The 22,259-nt window shown below is 39.4% G+C and overlaps 1 protein-coding gene across 12 annotated transcripts in view; it reads left to right on the top strand.

Annotated features, from left to right (window-relative positions):
• Nucleotides 1-22,259, top strand: part of DNAH3 (dynein axonemal heavy chain 3) — a 208,869-nt gene that overhangs the window by 55,682 nt on the left and 130,928 nt on the right. For 11 of the 12 annotated variants that reach the window (XR_014236086.1, XM_082362351.1, XM_082362354.1 and 8 more), the window contains 5 exons: nucleotides 642-795; nucleotides 1,582-1,726; nucleotides 12,238-12,449; nucleotides 16,489-16,580; nucleotides 20,649-20,763. Coding sequence is in view for 11 of the 12 variants with exons in the window: in XM_082362351.1 (XP_082218477.1) it covers nucleotides 642-795; nucleotides 1,582-1,726; nucleotides 12,238-12,449; nucleotides 16,489-16,580; nucleotides 20,649-20,763 (718 nt within the window). In the remaining variant the exon portion in view is untranslated. The remainder of the gene's footprint in view (nucleotides 1-641; nucleotides 796-1,581; nucleotides 1,727-12,237; nucleotides 12,450-16,488; nucleotides 16,581-20,648; nucleotides 20,764-22,259) is intronic. The other variant, XM_082362359.1, reaches the window with a different exon arrangement.

Here is a 22,259-nt window from a genome sequence, read left to right as displayed (position 1 = left end):
TAGATAAATCTCTGGAAAAGTCTTCCCTGATCACTCTAGCTAAATTAGCCCTTCACTTGCATCCACTAGGCACTCTGCCCTGTTCTATTTTCTTCAGAACATTTATCACTATCAGAAATATCTTATTTCATTTTTATCTATGTATGGATTTATCCATCCATCCATCTGTCTGTCCATTCATCCATTCATTCATTCATTCATATATGTTTACTGTCTGGGTTTCCCCAAACTAAAATACAAGCTCCATGAGGGTAGGGAGCTTCATAGTGTACTTCACAAATACATTCCTGATGCCTAGAACAGTTCTTGATATTAGGCACTTAATAATAAATGCCTAATGGATAAATGAATAATATGTATATACATAAATTTTATACATGTATATATTATATAGCATATGTACTATAATATATATTTTTAATATATATTTACCTCTATGAGAAACATCTGGAAATATTTAACCACCATAGGTTCGAAGCAGCTGTCTCTGGGAGGTGGGATTACAAATTATATATAATAACATATATTTATAAGTTTTACATACATTGTATCAGAAGATCAAATTCTCCCTAGGCTTGAATTGGGTGAGCAATGCTGATAAATGGAAAGTCCAAATGTGATTGGGCTGTCTTTACTTTCAGATGCTCAGAATTTGAGGCAAAACTTGAGGGCTACAACAAGGAACTGGAAGGTTTTAGGAAACGTGAAGTGATGACTACAGAAGAAATGAAGAACAATGTTGAAAAGCTTAATGAGCTTTCAAAGAATCTAGATCAAGCGCTGGTGGAATTTGAGGTTTGGGGTCTTGGGATGGGGACTTATGACCGTACTGCTCTGTTGGTTCTGGCCCTTGGTTTTGTGTTTTCCTAACATCACCTGTCAGGTGGATGGTATTAGTTGATTGACCAGTTCTTTCATTGGTGCTTTCAACTACCTTTTTCCACACCCCTACATTATACCAGCTTTTTGGTTAGTCACTGAGTACACAAAGAAGAATTATAATGGAATAATTGCTCACATGTGTTGAGCATGTATTATGTGCACAATGTGCAAAGGACTTCATATGTGATATATCACTTAATATCCATAATAAACCTTTGTGGTAGGTACTGTATCTTCACTTATCCCTATTTAAAATGGGAGAACTAAGTCTTGGAGAAGCTAAGTAACTTGCCCTGAAGTTCACTAGTAAGTTCTTTAATCATTAAAGTTCTTACCTTTGAGGCAATTCAGCACAAGAAGGCAACATTGTGTTAACAGTTTCATATGTACTTTAACTAAAGTATATATGAAAATTGGGAAAATGGGGATATGGATATGATACAGTTGGAGCCAAGGTGATGGAGCAAGTGGCAAATTATCATAAAGTTTTCCCCAGCTAGATCTCAGCTGCTATGGCCCTCAGAGGTAGCACAGGGACATTCTTGCTTGAGTTCATGCCTTATTTTCCTGTCTTACTCTCCAGATGAACACGCATCTTCCTCAACTTGGTTTTCAAAGCACTGGGGAACTTGCCATGGTGGCTTCTAGGGTTCAGGAGAACCACCCACCCAATAAACAGCATCCCCTTTTGCCCTGCAGTTGATCAATAAGGAGGAGGAGCTGTTGGAAAAGGAGAAGAGTACCTTCCCTCTTCTACAAACCGTGATGACCAACAAAGTGCCTTACGAGCAGCTGTGGGTGACAGCCTACGAGTTTAGCATCAAGTCGGAGGAATGGATGAATGGTATACCGCATTCTCACTCTGCTGGGGCAGGATAGCGATGGGGTAGCAGATTCAACCCAGCCAGTTCTGAAATAAGATTGGGACCTCAGATTCTGGCTGTACTTTTTATCATATTCTCATACTCTGGATTAAGGCAACCATAGTTAAATTTTTCTGATGTGATAATGATGGAAGGTGGGGATCAAAGCGCCAGATCTATTGCTAGGGTAAAATAGAATAGGCAGCCACCCACAGCCACGGGTTGGGTAGTGACTCAGAGAGGCAGGTGGTGGGAGAATAAGATGGCAGTTCCCCTATTACGCTGATGCAAGAAAGGCCAGAGTGCCATAGATATCTGTAAACTACCTCTTTTACTATAGATCCTGGACACTAGAGAGAGGTTGAGGCGGTAGAGTCAACAGGACTTAATGATTGATCTGATATGGGCAGGGGGCAGAGAGGGAGAGGCAAGCACCTAGGGTGAATTCCAGATTATTAGCTCAGGAAGTCTGGTGGATAATGCCATCACTGAATAAGAGAAATGACAGGTTTGTTGGGAGAAAACCATCAGCTTGAATACACTGAGTTAGGTGTCTGCAAACATCCAAATGGGAATATTAATTAGTTCAGTATATCAATCTGGATTGAAGTTATAGTGGGGGTGGGATTTATATTGGGGAATAATTGATATGTAAGAGTACAATTAAAAACCATCAATGACATCACCTGGGGAGAGTATTTAGGAGCAGAGGACAAAATCTGAGACCTCCAGGGTTGAGCCTTTAGCTTATTTCCAGTGCTTCAATATTTTTTAAAATTAATTAATTTATTTATTTTTGGCTGCATTGGGTCTTCGTTGTTCCGCGCGGGCTCTTCTCTAGTTGCGGTGAGCGGGGGCTACTCTTTGTTCCGGTGCATGGGCTTCTCATTGCCGTGGCTTCTCTTGTTGCAGAGCATGGGCTCTAGGCACGTGGGCTTCTGTAGTTGTGGCGCACGGGCTCTAGAGTGCAGGCTCAGTAGTTGTGGTGTACAGGCTTAATTGTTCCACAGCATGTGGAATCTCCCCGGATCAGGGCTCGAACCCATGTCCCCTGCATTGGCAGGTGGATTCTTAACCACTGCGCCACCGGGGAAGTCCAGTGCTTTGATATTATAAGAACAACTGTGATGAACATCTTTGTTGCCAATTTTCAGTATACAATAATGATCATTTTCTTAGGATAATTTACCAAAAGTGAAATGGCTAGATCAAAGGGATGTAATAAAAATTATCAGGATTTTAGAAAATGCTTTTGTTATTGGTATTGCCTTCCAGAAAAGTTACATGTTTTAATTTATTATTCTTCTAGCAGTATTTGAGGGCCCATTCCTCATACCCTCAACAAACTTGGGAAGTAATAGCTTTAAGAACTTTTTTTGCTCATTTGATGTTTAAAGTGGTATTTTCTTTTTCACAACTTTTAAGTATGCTTTTTCATTATTAAAAAGCATTCCTGGGACTTCCCTGGCGGTCCAGTGGTTAAGAGTCTGCACTTCCACTGCAGGGAGTGGGGCACGGGTTCCATCCCTGGCTGGGGAACTAAGATCCTACATGGCGTGCAGCCAAAAAAAAAAAGAAAAAAAATTGGTCAGTTGAATTCCTTACTTTATAAAAGGCTATTCATTTGCTCTCCCACTTTTTCTCTATTACTAAGCCACCTTATTTAAATAATTTTCCGTTTTGAATAATATTTTTGTTGATGCTTTTTATTTTTTGAAGTACTCAATCATATCTATACATTTAGGATATTTTACCTTATTTATCACTTTCACACCCCTTTTAAAATTCACTTTTCTGTGTTGACTAGCACCTCCAAATTAAACAGTAGTTAATAATGGCACCTTTGTCTTATTCCTGATTTTAATGGGAATTCTTCCAGAGTGTCACCTTTATTTATTTATTTATTTTGGATTTTTTTGATGTGGACCATTTTTAAAGTCTCTTTTGAATTTGTTACAATATTGCTTCTGTTTTATGTTTTGGTTTTTTGGCCCTGAGGCATGTGGGATCTTATCTCCCCTACGAGGGATCGAATCCTCACCCCCTGCATTGGAAGGCAAAGTCTTAACCACTGGACCGCCAGGGAAGTCCCCAGAGTGTCACCTTTAAACATGATGCTTTTTGTTGGTTGAGGCACAAAATAGTTCTGGTGTTAAGGAAGTATTTATAATTTAGCAAGTTTTTTTGTTGGAAAGAGACTATGTATTTTAAATTTTTATATTTTATTTTTTAAATTCATATACAGTAAAAATGATATTTTTGACATACAGTTCTATGAATTTTAACATATGTATTGATTCACCACAATCAGAAAATGGAACAGTTCCATGACTTCAATAAACTTCCTTGTACTACCCCTTCATAATCACACTCTCCCTACACCTGGCAACTATTGATCTCTTCATTGTTACTATAGTTTTGTCTTTTTGAGACTGTCATATAACTTCAATCTCTTTTTCAAATTTTATTATGACTATTACAGTGCCTTTGTCTTTATATCTTTTACATAAAATTTGTGAATCAGCTTATTTATATATATAAGAAACCTGCTGGAATTTTGATTGGAAATGTGTTAAATCAGTTTGGAGAGAACTGACGTCTTTAATTGAATCATCCAATCCATGGACATTGTACATCTAATTATTTTGCTCTTCTTTGACTTCTTTTTGTCAGTGTTTTGTAGGTTTTAGCGTACAGATCCTATATGTGTTTTGTTAAATTTATATGTATTTCTTTTTATAGAGCTATATGTTTTTAAATTTCAGTTTCTAATTGGTCATTGCTAGTGTATATTAAAACAGTTGGGGTTGGGGGAGGGGGTTTGCCCATTTTTAAATTAAGTTTGTTTTCTTACTGTTGAGTTTTAAGAGTTCTTTATATATTTTGGACAGCAATCCTCTATCAGATATGTCTTTTGCAATTTTTTCTACTAGTCTTTGGCCTGTCTTTTCAGTCTTTTGACAGTGTCTTTCACAAAGCAGAAGTTTTTAATTTTAATAAAGTCTAGTTTGTCATTTCTTTCATAGATCATGCCTTTAGCATTGTATCTAAAAATTTATCACCAAACCCAAGGTCATCTAGATTTTTCTGCTATGTTATCTTCTAGAAGTTTTATAGTTTTGCATTTTACATTTAAGTCCATGATCCATTTTGATTAATTTTTGATTAATTTTTGTCAAGGATGTACAGTCTCCATCTACATTCATTTTTTTTTTTGGCTGCATTGGGTCTTCGTTGCTGCATGTGGGCTTTCTCTAGATGTGGTGAGTGGGGTCTTCTCTTCATTGCAGTGTGTGGGCTTCTCATTGCGGTGGCTTCTCTTGTTGTGGAACACAGACTCTAGGCACGTGGGCTTCAGTAGTTGTGGTGCGCAGGCTCAGTAGGTGCAGCATGCGGGCCCTAGAGCACAGGCTCAGTAGTTGTGGCACACGGGCTTTGTTGCTCCACGGCATGTGGGATCCTCCCAGACCAGGGATCGAACCCGTGTCCCCTGCATTGGCAGGCAGATTCTCAACCACTGCGACACCAGGGAAGTCCCTCTACATTTACATTACATCTATTTTGCATGTAGATATCCAGTTGTTCTAAAACTATTTGTTGGAAAGTTTCATTTCTCCATTGTGTTGCCTTTGCTTCTTTGTGAAAGATCAGTAGACTATTGTGGATCTTATTTCTGGGCTCTCTATTCTGTTCCATTGACCTATATGTCTATTCTTTTGCCAGTACCACATTTGATTATTGTAACTATGTGGTAAGTCTTGAAGCTGGATAATGTCAGTCCCCCAACTTTATTCTTCTCCTTTAATATTATATTGGCTATTCTGGGTCTTTAATGTCTCCATATAAACTTTAGAATCAGTTTGTCAGTGTCTAAAAAAAAAACTTGTTGGGATTTTGATTGGGATTGTGTTGAATCTGTAGATCAAGTTGGAAAGAACTGACATCTTGACAATATTGAATCTTCTTATCCATGAACATTAAATTTTTCTCCATTTATTTTCTTCTTTGATTTCTTTCATTAGAGTTTTATAGTTTTCCTTATATAGGCATTGTACATATTTTGTTAGATTTACACCTAAGTATTTCAATTTTGGGGGTGCTAATGTAAATGGATATGTTTTTAATTTCAAATCCACTGTTCATTAATAATATATAGGAAAGCAATTAACTTTTGTGTATTAACCATGTATACTGCAACCTTGCTATAATTGTGAATTAGTTTCAAGAGGTTTCTTTTTGCTGTTGGTTCTTTCATATTTTCTATGTAGGTGATCATGTCATCTGCAAACAAAGTTTTTTGTCTTCTTTCCCAGTCTGTATACCTTTTATTTCCTATTCTTGTCATATTGCATTATCTAGGACTACCACAAAATGCTGTTGAAAATGGAGTGGTAAGAGGGAACATTCTTGCTGTGTTCCTGATCTTAGCAGGAAAGATTCTAGTTTCTTACCATTAAGTATGATATTAGCTGTAGGTTTTTGTAGATGTTCTTTATCAAGTTGAGGAATTTCTCCTCTATCCCTTATTTGCTGAGAGTTTTTATTATGAATGGCTATTGGATGTTTTTCAGATGCTTTTTCTGAATCTATTGATATGATCATGTGATTTTTCTTCAATTGCCTGTTGATGTGATGAATTATATTAATTGATTTTCAAACATTGAAACAACTTTACATGTGAGGAATAAGTCCCAATTGATTGCGGTGTATAATTTTATATATATGTTAATGTATAATATATATATAGGTGGATTCAATTTGCTAACATTTTGTTGAGGATTCTTGCATCTATGTTCATGAGAGGTATTGGTCTTTAGTTTCCTTTACTTGTAATGTCTTTGTCTGGTTTTGGTATTAGGATAGTGCTGGCCTCATAGAATGAGTTAGGAAGTATTTCTGCTTCTGTCTCCTGGAAGAGATTGTACAAAGATTGGTATTTTTCCTTTCTTAAATGTTTGGCAGAATTCACCATCATCTGGGCCTGATGCTTTCTGTTTTGGAAAGTTATTAATTATTGATTCAATTTCTTAAATAAATATAGGCCAATTCAGATTGTTTGTTTCTCCTTGTGTGAATTTTGGCAAATTGTATCTTTCAAGGAATTGGTCTGTTTAATCTAGGTTATCAAATTTGTGATCATAGAGTATTTCATGGTCTTCTTTTATTATCCTTTTAATGTGCATGAGATGTGCAATGATGTCTCCTCTTTCATTTATGATGTCAGTAATTTGTGTCTTTTCTTTTTTCTTTGTTAGCCTAGCTAGCTATTTATCAATTTTATTGATCTTTTAAAAGAACCAGGTTTTCATTTTATTATTTCTTTTCTTCTGCTTACTTTGGATTTATTTTTTAAAAATAAATTTATTTATTTATTTATTTTTGGCTGCGTTGGGTCTTCGTTGCTGTGCGCAGGCTTTCTCTAATTGCAGCGAGTGGGGACTACTCTTTCGTTGTGGTGCACAGGCTTCTCATTGTGGTGGCTTCTCTTGTTGCGGAGCACAGGCTCTAGGTGTGCGGGCTTTAGTAGTTGTGGCATGCGGGCTCGGTAGTTGTGGCTCGCGGGCTCTAGAGTGCAGGCTCAGTAGTTGTGGCGCATGGGCTTAGTTGCTCTGCAGCATGTGGGATCTTCCCGGACCAGGACTCGAACCCTTGTCCCCTGCACTGGCAGGCGGATTCTTAACCACTGCGCTACCAGGGAAGCCCTCACTTTGGATTTAATATGCTCTTTTTTAATAGTTTCCTAAAGTGGAAGCATAGATTATTGATTTTAGGTTTTTTCTAATATATATATTCAATGCTATAAATTTCCCTCTAAATACTTCTTTCCCTGTATCCCACAACTTTTTAAAAATTTATTTTATTGGTGTATAGATGATTTACAATGTTATGTTAATTTCTGCTGTACAGCAAAGTGATTCAGTTATATATAACATTCTTTTTCATATTCTTTTCCATTATGGTTTATTACAGGATATTGAATATAGTTCCCTGTGCTATACAGTAGGACCTTGTTGTTTATCTATTCTATGTATAATAGTTTGCATCTGTTAATCCCAAACTCCCAATCCATCCCTCCCTCACCACCCTCCCCCATGGTGACCACAAGTCTGTTCTCTATGTCTGTGAGTCTGTTTCTGTTTTGTAGATAAGTTCATTTGTGTCATATTTTAGATTCTACATATAAGTGATATCATGGGGTATTTGTCTTTCTCTTTCTGACTTACTTCATTTACTATGAAAATCTCTAGGTCCATCCATACTGCTGCAAATTACATTATTTCATTCTTTTTTATGGCTGAGTAATATTGCATTGTGTATATGTACCACCTCTTCTTTACCCATTCATCTCTTGATGGACATTTAGGTTGTTTCCATGTCTTGGCTATTGTGAATACTGCTGCTATGAACGGGGGGGGGGGGGGTGCATGTATCTTTTTAAAAATTAATTAATTAATTAATTAATTATTTTGGCTGCTTTGGGTCTTCGTTGCTGTGCACGGGCTTTCTCTAGTTGCAGCAAGCCGGGGTTACTCTTCGTTGCGGTGCGCGGGCTTCTCATTGTAGTGGTTTCTGTTGTTGCGGAGCATGGGCTCTAGGCACGCGGGCTTCAGTAGTTGTGTCACATGGGCTCAGTAGTTGTGGCTCGTGGCCTCTAGCGCACAGGCTCAGTAGTTGTGGTGCACAGGCTTAGTTGCTCTGCAGCACGTGGAATCTTCCCAGACCAGGGCTAGAACCTGTGTCCCCTGCATCGGCAGGTGGATTCTTAACCACTGCGCTACCAGGGAAGCCTTGCATGTATCTTTTTGAATTATAGTTTTGTCTGGATATATGCCCAGGAATGGGATCGCTGGATCATATGACAACTCTATTTTAAGTTTTTTGAGGAGTCTCCTTACTGTTTTCCATAGTGGCTACCCCAGTTTACATTCCCACCAACAATGTAGGTGGGTTCCCTTTTCTCCAGCATTTATTATTTGTAGATTTTTTAATGATGGCCATTCTGATCAGTGAGGTGGTACCTCATCGTAGTTTTGATTTGCAGTCCTCTAATAATTAGCTATATTGAGCATCTTTTCATGTGCTTTTTGGCCATCTGTATGTCTTCTTTGGAGAAATATCTATTTAGTGCTTCTGCCCATTTTTTGATTGGGTTGTTTGGTTTTTTTGTTTTTGAGTTGTATGAGCTGTTTGTATGTTTTGGAAATTAAGCCCTTGTCAGTCATTCATTTTGTTTATGGTTTCCCTTGCTATACAAAAGCTTGTAAGTTTGATTAGGTCCCATTTGTTTATTTTTGCTTTTATTTCTATTGCCTTGGGAGACTGACCTAAGAAAACATTGGTATGATTTCTGTCAGAGAATGTTTTGCCTATGTTCTCTTCTAGGAGTTTTATGGTGTCATGTCTTATATTAAGCCTTTAATCCATTTTGAGTTTATTTTTGTGTATGGTGTCAGGGTGTGTTCTAACTTCATTGATTTACATGTGGCTGTCCAACTTTTCCAACACCACTTGCTGAAGTGACTGTCTTTTTTGCCATTGTATATTCTTGCCTCCTTTGTTGAAGATTAATTGACTGTAGGTGTGCGGGTTTATTTCTGGGCTGTCTATTCTGTTCCATTCCATATGTCTGTTTCTGTGCCAATAATCACGCTGTTTTCATTACTGCAGCTTTGTAGTATTGTCTGACGTCTGGGAGGGTTATGCCTCTTGCTTTGTTCTTTTCCTCAGGATTGCTTTGGCAATTCTGGGTCTTTTATGGTTGTATATAAATTTCAGGATTATTTGTTCTAGTTCTGTGAAAAAAGTCATGGGTAATTTGATAGGGATCACGTTAAATCTATAGATTGCTTTGGGTAGTATGGCCATTTTAACAGTATTAATTCTTCCTGTCTAAGAGCATGGGATATCTTTCCATTTCTTTGGATCATCTTCAGTTTCCTTTATTAATGTTTTATAGTTCTCAGTCTCTTACCTTCTTTCTCAGGTTTATTCCTACGTACGGTAAGTCCCCTGCATACGAACAAGCTGCGTTCTGAGAGCATGTTCATAAATCCAATTTGTTCATAAGTCCAACAAAGTTAGCCTAAGTACCCAACTGACACAATCGGCTATATAGTACTATACTGTAATAGGTTTATAATACTTTTCACACAAATAATACATAACAAACAAACACAAAAAACAAAGAAAACATTTTTAATCTTACAGTACAGTACCTTGAAAAGTACAGTAGTACAGTAAAACAGCTGGCATACAGTGGCTGACATCGAGTGAACAGGCAAGAAGAGTTACTGACTAGAGGAGGGAGAGGAGGTGGGAGATGGTAGAGCTGAAGGATCATCAGCAATAGGAGATGGTGGGCAAGCTGCAATTTCACTCATGCCTGTCGTTGATGGCACAGGCTCTGGTTCCTTGCTGGATTCAATTCTATCTACCCACTTTAAAAAATGATCCAGTGATACTGTACTGCTGTACTCTATACAGTACTGTACAGTAAAGTACACAAAAGCACAACCAATTGTAGAAGATGCACACACGTGACAGTATATGCCAGACACATGAACTAACTTACGTGATTGGACATGCGAATGCACATTCTCATCTTTGAAAGTTCGCAACTTGAAGGTTCATATGTAGGGGACTTACTGTATTTTATTTTTTTGGATGCGATTTTAAAAAGGATTTTTTTTTTACATTCCCTTCCTGATATTTCATTGTTAGTGTAAAGAAATGCAACCAATTTCTGTATGTTAATCTTGTATCCTGCTACCTTGCTGAATTCGTTTATCAGTTCTAGTAGTTTTTGAGTGGAATCCTCAGGGTTTTCTATATAAAGTATCATGTCATCTGCATATAATGACAATTTTACCTCTTTCCTTCCAATCTGGATACCTTTTATTTCTTTTTCTTGTCTGATTCCTGTGCCTAGGACTTCCAATACTATGTTGAATAGAAGTGATGAGAGTGGGCATCTTTGTCTTCTTCTGGATTTTAGCAGGAATGCTTTCAGCTTTTCACCATTGAGTATTATATTGGCTGTGACATCCCACAGCTTTTGATGTTAATTTTTATTTTCATTTAGCTCAAAATGTTTTTAAATTTCTCTTGATATTTCTTCTTTGACTCATGTGTTATTAAGAAGTATGTAGCTTAATTTCCAAGTATTTTTGGATTTTTCCAGCTGTCTTTATGTTAATTGAGTTATGAGAATAAAAATCCTTGCCTTGTTTCTGATCTTACGGAGAAAGTATTCCATCTTTCACCATTAAGTATAATGGGGTTTTTGTTTTTATTTTTTTAAACAACTTTTTATTTTTTTAAACCACTTTTTTTGTATGATTAACATATAAAAAGCTGTACGTATTTAATATATACAAAAATGTAATGTTAGTGTAGGTTTTTATAGGGTGCCCTTTATCAGATTGAGGAAGTTCTCTTGTATTCCTAGTTTGTTTATAGATTTTTATCATGAATGGATATTGGATTTTGTCAAATGCTTTTGCTGCATCAATTTACATTATGTGATTTTCCTTCTTTCGACTGTTAATATGGTATATTACATTGCTTGATTTTCAAATATTAAATCAACCTTGCATTCCTCCAATAAACCCCAAGTGGACATGGTGTATTATTCTTTTTATATATTGTATGGAAGTCATACATATTTCTTTTCTTCTTTTTAAAAAATTTTAATATTTTATTACTTAACAAAAAATGTTAGGTTGATAAAGCATGTTATTAATTAATGAAGCTATATGAATGAATCTATTTTTAGTCTTGGCAGCCCTGAAAGAAAAGTGTTTTTGAGTTAATTAGCAACATCATAATGCAAGAGTTAATACTAATTTGAAATAACAAAGGGGAAGGAAGCAGCAGCATGGAAAGGCTGAATGTGAAAACCCAAATGCTAAAAGATACCTGTAAAAGAAAAGGAGGAGAAGAGAATGAATGTTTTGGTGAAGTTTTTTTTTTTTTATAAATGAGGTGTCATTTTCTGTTTTAAAGATAATCTATTTTTAAATAATTTCAAACTTACATAAAAGCTGTCAGAACTGTACAGTTAACTCCTATGTCCCTATTCATCCACATTCCCCAGTTGTTAATATTTCACAGCATTTGTGAAGCACGTTTTGATACTTCTATAATAGCATCTATAACTTATACTAACAATTGATTCCCTAATTACTCTTGCATTGTATGCCAGGCAATATGTTAGCCACTTTACTTATCTCATGTAATTTTTACAGTCACCCTCCAAGGTATCCAGTATTACCCCTGTGTCACAGGTGAGACTGCTGAGGCTTAGAAAAGTTCAGTCAGTATCCCCAAGGCTTCAGTGGCTAAGTAGAGGTTTCAGACCCAACTCTAAAGCCTGTGCTTGTTCCAATATCCATACCATAGACACAATTCTAAATTCAGGGAATTAAAGGTACATGTGACTAACACTACTTGGTGATCTGACCTTTCCCTCACCCCATCTTTTCTATTTCAGGACCCCTCTTTTCACTGAATGCTGAGGAAATCGTGGAGGAAATAGGGAATATGTGGAGGACGATATATAAATTGACCAAGACCTTAGCTGACTTGCCTGCACCCAGGCGCTTAGCAGAGAATGTGAAAATCAAGATTGATAAATTCAAGCAGCACATCCCTATCCTCAGCATTTCCTGCAACCCAGGAATGAAAGACCGGCACTGGCAGCAGGTCCCTGTCACTGCCCGCCCCCCCCCAAGTCAGGCCAGCTCATCCCTGGTCCTGGTAGCCCTTTGGAAGGCAGGGACCATTAATGGGTCAAGCTTCTTCTTTCTAAAAGGAGAATCTACTTGAGGCCAAGAGAGTAGTAAAGGGGGTGATAGCCTTTTGAAGGAAGGGAATAACTTCCTGCCTCTCCACATAAACAGGCCGATCCTTTTCTTTGGGGACCCCATTGCTGGTGGTTGAGTATTTGTCCAGCCAGTGGCCACAAAGGCTCTCCTAATCTGCTTTCCTAAGCAAATGGCTGTTCAGCATCCTAAAAGGTGATTAGGGTGTTGAATTACAATGGGAGGGGCCTGGATTTGTTCCTTATCCTAGGCTACACAAAAGAGAAAGTCACATTTATCCCTGGGGGCTCCTAACAATGCCAGATGATTCCTACTTCAGCTTCCTCAACCAGCAGGCTATGTTCAGAAGTAATTTTGCACTCGTTTTTCAGCCCTTTGAGTCTATAAATGAGAATAATAAATATTCTCCCTAAAAATGATGGGATTTTTATAAGCAACCAAGTGTGAGGGTGATAAATGTAGTATGAATACTAAACAGAAGAAAGAAAACTCACTGTGTTTCTAAAATAATTGTCACATTCAAGAGCTAGCAATGGCCTTGAAACATCTTCTACCAGGGAATTGCTCTGTGTGGAGGTGAAGAAGAGACTGGCTCTCCGTAGGCAAATTCCTCTCTGACTGGGCCTGAAATTCCCTCTCCGGGAACCATGCACAAGACTGAGGACATTCTCTCTAGAAGGACTCAGTCTGAGAGCATAACCATTAGGAGTATTTTGATCTCCCTGGGACAACAGAGATCTTGATATGTGAGAGATTCAAGATTTTTTCCGTAGAGAGGAGCTGCTTTCAATTTTCCAGAAAGCCTTGAAATTCAAGACTTAAGCAAAGATGTAAAGAAGGCAGAGAGCAAAGGTCATCTGGTAGACATTGGGTCTTGAGCTGCCCCAGCAGAGGGATCTGCACAGCGGCAGCTGCCCTCACTTAGTACTCATAGGGTGCCTCTCCCTGCGGATCTAGCCTGACTAGAACTTTGACCATTTAGAGAGTTAGTTAGACAGGTGCCCTCCAGCAGTGCTAGGTCTCTCCATGAGATGACATTATAGAAAGTGCCCTCATCAATGGCATTTAAACGGTGCACTAGGGGTGCTCAGAAAGCCATCCCCTCCACTGGTGCTCCCCCTGTGATGACAGTATTCTCACACATGGGCACTTTAAAAATCCCAACCATTCCTAAACATTAATAATTCTCATTTATAGGCCACCTAGATGGACAGATTGGGGAAAAAAATTCCCTGGAATTAAAATAATAATAACAATAATAGCTAAAGTGTATTGAGTACCAACTTATACTGGGTACTGTTATATACTTTATGCGGATTCTCTCATTTCATCCTCCCAACAACCCTTTGAAGTAGGGACAATAAATTGTCACGTGGCCAGTGAGGGGTGGGGAAGAGAATTGGAATCTAGGTCTTTTTGACTCAGCCTTGGTGTGTGAAAAGAGGGCAAGAAATATCAGGTCAGAGAGAGGGAGTGGACAGTAGGGGGCAGTGAGCTATAGATAAGAATGAAATATACTATATTCCACTTACTATAGGCAAGAGGTAACGTGGCTCCTGAGTAAAGAGCACCTACAGTGAAATCTCAATGGGCTAAACAGTTGAAGATAAGCTCAGAAAGGACAAAGGCCACAAGGTACCCTCAGGGTTGCCCCCACTCAGAGCCCATTTCTGCCTGTAGGTCACACAACAAGCCAGCCCAGTGATAGCCCCAGGCTTGGGGAAGCATTCTCAGTTCTAATGCCTAACTCAGGAGATCCTTGTGCACAGGTTTGGCTCTGGCAGGGGGCTCTGTAGGCTAAACCACCTGTGGCTCTCAAGGCTACAAGATGGATCTTCTGGGGTCATGAGGTGGTTGTATTGAGATTTCTGACCATTTCCCAGAACTTAAGCAGGAAAGGCTAGTCTCCGTATTTGAGACATAGACTTTATTGCTACTGTGGTTTAAAACAGGATGGAACAAGGTAACACTGCACTGATATGTACCAAAGCTGGCCTTCTAGGACACTGCTGCCCAGTGGAAATATACTATGAACATATGTATAATTTTAAAGTTTCTAGTAGCCACATTTTTTAAAGTATAAACAAGGTGAAATAAATTGTATGAAGAGATTTAACCAAACATATCTAAATCATTATCAGTTCAATAAGTAATCAGTATAAAAATGTTAATGTGATCTTTTACATTACAGTTTTCATACTAAGTCTTCGAAATATGGTGTGCTTTTACCTACAGCACATTTTGATATGGACTAGATGCATTTCAAGTTCTCAGTAGCTACAAGGGGTTAGTGGCTACATATTGGACAGCATAACTTCAGTTTCTTAGAATTAGAAAACCAGATGCCTGTTAATCTCTATAATTAACAAAAGCAATTTAAAAAATAAAACTACAGATCTCTGAGTCCTTCCATAGGCCAAGTATTTACTATGTCAAGTGCTTTACACAGTTATGTCATTTAATCCTAGAGATAGCTACTGTGTTGTTCTAAGCCATACTTGCAGGTATTAGAGAATAAATGAGAGCCCTGGGCCACCAGGAATAATTGTGTAGTTATGCTCTAGGGAATGCTATTTTTGTGCACTACAGTGGGAATTGTACTTTCTAGAGTTATGCAGTATATAATATGCACAATTATACATAGAAGACCTGCAGGAAACACTAGCATATGATGGATGAGAGCTTTGGAGTCAGAATCAGATGCAAGTCCCAATTCTGCAATGGCTATTATGGTCTATTAGCTAGATGATCATAAACTTAATTTCTTTGTCTTAGTTTCCTTGTATGTAAAATTGGAGTAATAATATACCAGTACCTTCCTCACCATGTTGGGAGAATGAAATAAGTATATAAAGCTCTTAAAACCAGCCTACCACATAATAAGCCCTCAATAAATGTTAATTATTTTATTATTTCCATTACCTCGGTGGTCCTCCAGGTGACCTCAGAATCCAGATTGGAATCTGTTTGAATTAGCTGGTTCACTCATGCTTTCACTCCACAAGTGCTTATTGATGCCTACTGCATATCAGGCCCCAGGGACACAGGGCTGAATAAGACAGAACATGATGTGACTTTCATGTCTCTTCCTGCTCTGACATTCTTTAGTCCTGCTGGAGCTGGACAGAGAAAAAACTGGGCAGTAGGTGAGGTTTTTTACAGAGCCTCATTCCTGTTAACCCCTGTGCTCTTCTTGAGCACACATAACCCTCGTACTGTGCGGATCTCTCAGTCCCTGAGAAAAATGTTCAAAGCCATCAGAGACTTCATCAAAGACCTTTCACAGGGATATTTGCACTTAAAAGATAAGGTTGGGGTAATATTTACACCAAAGGAATGGGCACAGGTGCTAACATTTCCAACAAGTTAGCACACTGGGTTGGAAAGGAAGATTTTGGTGAGGGAGTCCTTCCTCCTTCCCAACATCCTCAGATCACAGGATTTGGGAATCTGCCTGTCCCATTTACTCGTGACTTCCTCCTTTTATTCAGCAAATGCTTACAGCAGCTTCTGTCATGGACCAGGTTTTGCACTCAACCCTGGGAGCACAAAAACAAACCAGACCTGGTTGTGAGCCTGTAAGGTGCCCACAAGTTTGCATTATGCCAATTCCTGGTGGGAGAACAAATCAGACACAACGCAGGGTGGGCCCTAGGCCACCACCCAAAACCTTAGACCTGCGCTGTCCAATTCAGTAGCCACTAGCTACACGTAGCTATTTAAATATAAATTAAGTAAAATTAAATAAAATTTGAAAATCAGTTCCTCATTCACACTAGCCACCTTTCCAGTGCTCAACAGCTGAATGTGACTGGTGGCTCCTGCACAAGACAGCACAGATAGAGAACATTTCAATCATCACAGAAAGTCTACTGGACAACACTACCTTGGACAATACACACTTGTTTTTCTCTTTGCAGATTAGTGAGATTGTCGGCTATGAAATAAAGCCCACTGAAACGACTTGCCTCTCAAATATGCTGGAATTTGGATTTGGCAAATTCATTGAAAAGTAAGGCTTCTCCCTTCAGAAAGTTTTTTCATCAAAGTATCTATAAATTCTCACTGTTGTATGACTGAATGCCTCATAGCAGGCTGCTTTTCTCATTCTGGTTTAGAGTAAACTCTACTTCAGCTGACTAGCTGCTGGTGAAGCTTTCATTTCCAGCTGCAGAGTTGATGTCAGATTATGACTAGAAAATTGAGTCAGAGATTTTATTTCAAAAAGAAATTTTTTAAAATAGTTCTCTGAACCTGAGCTCCAAGCCCAGCTCTCAGTGACTTTGGGCAAAACCATTTCACCTTTCTGGGCCTCAGTTTCTTCCTCTTTAAACAAACAACAGCAACAAAGAGGAGTGGCTCTCTGAGCTCTAAAATTTTATGAAATATGGTCAAATGAGAGATCTCTTCACTTGCTTTCTCTCCTTCTCCAAATGCCGCTGGAGTTCATATGTGAGAATTTGAACTATTTGAACTGCTGTTTTTAGGACCAGAGATTCTCAGGACCCTGTTTGTTTTTCCACACTTCCTTAAGGGTGATGCGTGGGGAGATGTGTTGCTAAGACTAGAGACCCTGTTAGGCAACTGGGTTTGGTTCTCACTCAACACATGAGGTTCTCAGACTGTGACCCCAGACCAGAGGCATCCGCATCACCTGGGAACGTGTTAGAAATGCACATTCTCAGGCCCTACCCCGATCTGCTGAATCAGAAATTCGGGGGATTGAAAGCTGAAATCTGGGTTTAAACAAATCCTCCATATCAGCGCTATCCAGTGCAGGAGCCACTAGCCACGTGTGGCTACTCAGCCTTTGAAATGTAGCTATTCTGAATTTGATGTGCTGAATGTGTAAAATATAGGCTGGATTTCAAAGACTTATTAAGGGGGGAAAAAAAGCAAAATATCTAATTATTTTAAATATTGATTGTATGTTGAAATGATAATATTTTGGATTTATTGAATTAAGTAAAATAGTTTCTTTTTACTTGTGTTAAATTGGCTGCCAGAAACTTTGAAATGACATATGCGGCTCAGGTTATATTTCGAATAGACAGCGCTGCCCTAGGCGATAATGATGCCTGCTAGAGTTTGAAAGCCCTTCCTTTATACTGGGGCAGAGCAAGCACCTAATCTAAGGTCCTTCCGGGCCCCCAAATCTGTCTTCTACCTGAATACTCTGATGACCCCCAATACCACCACTCCTGTCCCTCTTTAAGGAGCAGGCCTACAGACACAGGCTTTTATTTTATTTTTTTAAATTTTTATTGGAGTATAGCTGATTTACAATGTTGTGTTACTTTCTGCTGTATAGCAAAGTGAATCAGTTATACATATACATGTATCCACAATTTTTTAGATTCTGTATAGGCCATTACAGAATATTGAGTAAAGTTTCCTGTGCTATACAGTAGGTCCTTATTAGTTATCTATTTTATATATAGTAGTGTGTATATGTCAATCCCAATATCCCAATTTATCCCTCCCCCTTTCCCCCCTGGTAACCATAAGGTTGTTCTCTACATCTGTGACTCTATTTCTGTTTTGTTAGTAAGTTCATTTGTACCATTTTTTTAAATTCCACATATAAGTGATATCATACAAGACACATGCATTTGTACCAGGTTTATGTTATTTTATTAAAGGGCCTCAATTTCCCCAATAAGATGTTCCCAAGAAATACCAGCTCTAGAACACTTTTGCTGCACTGAGCATTTTATATGAATTAACCAACTTATCCATCACAACACCCTAATATTCTAGCTAATTTTATTCACATTTTACAGATGAGAAAATAAATTGATTAGAGAGATTAAGCAAATATCCAAAGGTCACAAGAACCAAGACCCGAGCCCAGGCTAGCTGACTTCAGAGCCTTAACCATTACCCTTTACTGCCTGAAAAGATAAACCCATCAAAGGAGACAGAGACTGAGCAGATACACAGCACACTGCCATGCTTCATGCCAATGTGCTCAGCTGTGACAAATCTAGAAGTGGTGATGCCTTGGCCAAGTTGTTTACCTCTATGTGCCCCGTCTCCTTATCTGTAAAATGGAAATAATAATAGTAGCTAGGTGATTGGAGTTATTGTGAGGATTATAAGATAAGGCATGTAACCTGAACTGACTTAACGTCTAAGTTCTCAGCTACTACCTATTGGTGAAGTGTGATGTTCCTTGTATCCCACTATCCCATAGTTAAGGCAGTTTTATCACAGCTCACCGTTAGTGAGCATCTTGAGTACATTTGGATAAGGTAAAGCAGTTTTATCACAGCTCACCGTTAGTGAGCATCTTGAGTACATTTGGATAAGGTCAACTCGATATACTTCATGGACTCCCAACCTCATTAATTCCTCCCCTGTGCAATTATTTGCATAATTATAAGTCGTAAGGCACATTACAAGCATTTTATCTTATTTAATTTTACCAACAATGCTTGATATGAGCAGATGGGGACTGAAAGCCTGTCAAGTGACTTGGTCATGGCCACACCGCCAGCCTGTTTGTCTCATACTCATCTGGATTGGCACCTGCCTTTATTATTCTCTATATGCACGCTCAGTTTGGTTGTCTCCCAAGAAGGCCACATTTAGAATGAAGACCATGCTGCTGAGGTGTTGATCAGTCATTGTCTGGCATTATCCGTGCCTCTTCTACCTCCCTACATGAGGCTAGATAAGGGTTTTCAGCTCTACTTAGTTGCGCTGTTTGGCTGACCACATGTGAGCAATTCTTTTGCTCCTCTGACAGAGAGGAGAAGGCACATAGTAGGGGAGGAAGAAACACCAGATTAGGAGTCAGAGGAACTGGTTCTGGCACTCCCCAGCTGTGTGTGTGGCTTTGGACCTGTCACTTGCTTCCTCTGGGCTTCAGTTTCCTGACGTGTAAGTAAAGACCAGATGGTCGAGGATACAATGAAAGACAGTGCTGAGGCAGAGAGAATAATCCCTCCTTTTCCCTCCAAAACCTTTGCTTCCCAATTTTTTAACCACGCCTGCATTTAGTACCCAGCTCTCCTGTGGAAACAAGAAGAAAGGAATTCATCTTCCCCTTCTCTCCCTCCCTACCCCTTTCTATAGAACAGAGGGGCTGTAGATGGATGGACCCAGTGCATCAGGAAAATAGCAGGTGTTTTTTTAAAAGGTAGGGACAGGGAGTGGGAAAAAAGCCATCGTATAAATTAACAGAAGGTCTAAGACCTGAATAAGAAGTCAATAATAATTCTGAAGTAAATAGGAATAATAAGGAGTAAATGAAAAGGGGAAAAGGAAGTCTTGTTTTAATGGCCTTAAAAAACAGTTGTTCTCAACTGGGGGTATCCACCCCCAGGGGACACTTGGCAACATCTGGAGACATTTTTGGTTGGCACGACTGGCAGGAGGTGGGGACTGGGGGAGTCAGCTACTGGCATCGAGTGGACCGAGGCCAAGGATGCTGCTATGCCTCCTGCAGTGCACAGGACAGCCCCCCACACCAAAGAATTATCCAACCCGTGTTAGTTGTCTAGGGCTGCTATAACAAACACCGTAGGCTTAAGCAGCAGAAACTTATTTTCTCACAATTCTGGAGGTTGGAAGTCCAAGGTCAAGGTTTTCAGGGGGTTGATTTCTTCTGAGGCCTCTCTCCTTGACTTGCAGATGGCTGCCTTCTCCCTGTGTCCTCACATGGTCTTCCCTCTGTGCGTATCTGTGTCTTCATCTCCTCTTCTTATAAGGACACCAGTTATATTGGATTAGGACCCACACTAATGACCTCATTTTAACTTAACTACCTCTTTAAAGACCCTACGTCCAAATAGGGTACCTCACATTCTGAGGTACTGCTGGTTAGGACTTCAACATATGATTTTTGGAGGGATACAATTCAGCGTGTAACACAGCCCAAAAAGTCACTAGTGCCAAGTGTAAAGAAACCCTGCAAAACACTGGAGATAGCTGGTAAATATTAGAGTAGGATGGTAAACATTTTAGTAAAATTAAAGGCTTTTTAAATTTCTCTAATGGCTGAGCTGAAATTCCTCCTTTGATGTGTTTTGAGGCCTCCTCCGTTGATGTTACTGTCGCTGTGTTCTCTCTTTAGACTGGAGCCCATTGGTGCAGCTGCCAGTAAGGAATACTCTCTGGAGAAAAACTTGGAGAAAATGAAGTTAGACTGGGTTAACATGACGTTCAACTTCGTGAAGTACAGGGACACGGTGAGTCTCAGTCCAACTGTTTGGCCCCCTGAGAGCAGCCCATTTATTCTGTAGTAAATTTCTGAAGGGATTCGTTTCAGAACCGCAACAGAACTCAAAGAAGAAGGATCTCTAACTAATCTGTTTTCGAATTTTTTATTGAGATATAATTGACATATAACATTGTGTAAGTTTACAGTGTACAGTGTGTTGATGTAATACTTTTACGTATTGCAGTATGATTACCACCCTAGCTAACACCTCTATCACCTCACATAATTATCCTTCCTTTTTTGTGGTAGGATAATTAAGGTCTAGTCTCTTAGCAGCGTTGAAGTTTTTAATACAGTATTGTTGTCTATAATCACTATGCCGTTGTATCAGATTGTTTCCTCCTGTCCGCCTTCCTGTGCCAGTCAGCCTTCCTCCCAGACACCATGGAGGGATGCATTTTCAAATGAGAAAGGCTTTTTGATTCAGAGCAACAAGCTTTCTGTTGAAAAGGAGCTGAGCAAGCCTCCTGAATTAGCATCTCCCTGGGAGGGCACCCCAGGTCCCTCAGAAGTATACCTGAGGTAGACAATACTTAGCACTTCTCCAGTGTTATTATATTAAGTGCAGGAATCACCTGAGAATCTTTCTAAAGTGTAGGTTCTGATTCAACAGGTTTTGGCTGGGGCCTGAGGTTCTGCAGTTCCAACAAGCTCCCAGATAATACTGAAGCTGTGGTCTCTGGACCACATTTTGAAGAGCAAAGCTGTAGACTTTCTTGTCACTGGCACTTGTAGAAAACATATAAGTTCACAGAGTGCCTGTGGAGGTGCGTAAACCTGAAGGGTTTGCTCAGCCATCTCCGGGGTCTGGCTTGCTCTTGGGATGGGCCATGGGTAGGAGGACTTGCTGCTTGGGTGAGCTGTAAATCATGGAGGCAACAGGCAGAAACTCACATACTGCAGGCCGTCAGCTCTTAAACCAGTGCATTTCAACCCTGGTACACTTCTGGTCACTCAGTTCCAATGTGTGTGTGTTTGGGGTGGGTGGCTGGAGTTCCCACACCACCATGCAATTCTCTGACACCAGCTGGGTGCCTTCCAATTCCACTCAACTCTGACACTATCTACCTGGAGATGGCATCAGATCCCACAGGGTAAGGGTTCAGTCCTACAAGACTGCAGACCCCCTCACTCCCCCATTCAGATGCCAGTCTCAAGCCCAGGGTATCACCTGTGCTTCTGACCGACCAGCTATAGATTGGAGGTCCCAACGACACCCTCCTTGGGTTCAATTAATTTGTTAGAACTCAGAGAAGCAGTTTACTTACTAGATCACTGGATTGTTATAAAAGGATATAGGACCCAGGAACAACCAGATGGAATGCCTATGGGGAAGTGGTGTGAGGCTTCCATGCTCTCTCTGAGCATGCCACTCTCCCCAAATCTCTACGTGTTCACCAGCTCAGAAGCTCTCTGAACCCTCTCCTTTTGTGTTTTTATAGAGGCTTCATTACTTTGGCATAA

This window comes from Balaenoptera borealis, assembly GCF_965194805.1.
Source record: "Balaenoptera borealis genome assembly, chromosome: 16".
Lineage (NCBI taxonomy): Eukaryota > Metazoa > Chordata > Mammalia > Artiodactyla > Balaenopteridae > Balaenoptera > Balaenoptera borealis.
The sequence above is the reverse complement of the archived record's forward strand: the minus strand, read 5'-3'. Positions and strand labels throughout refer to the sequence as shown.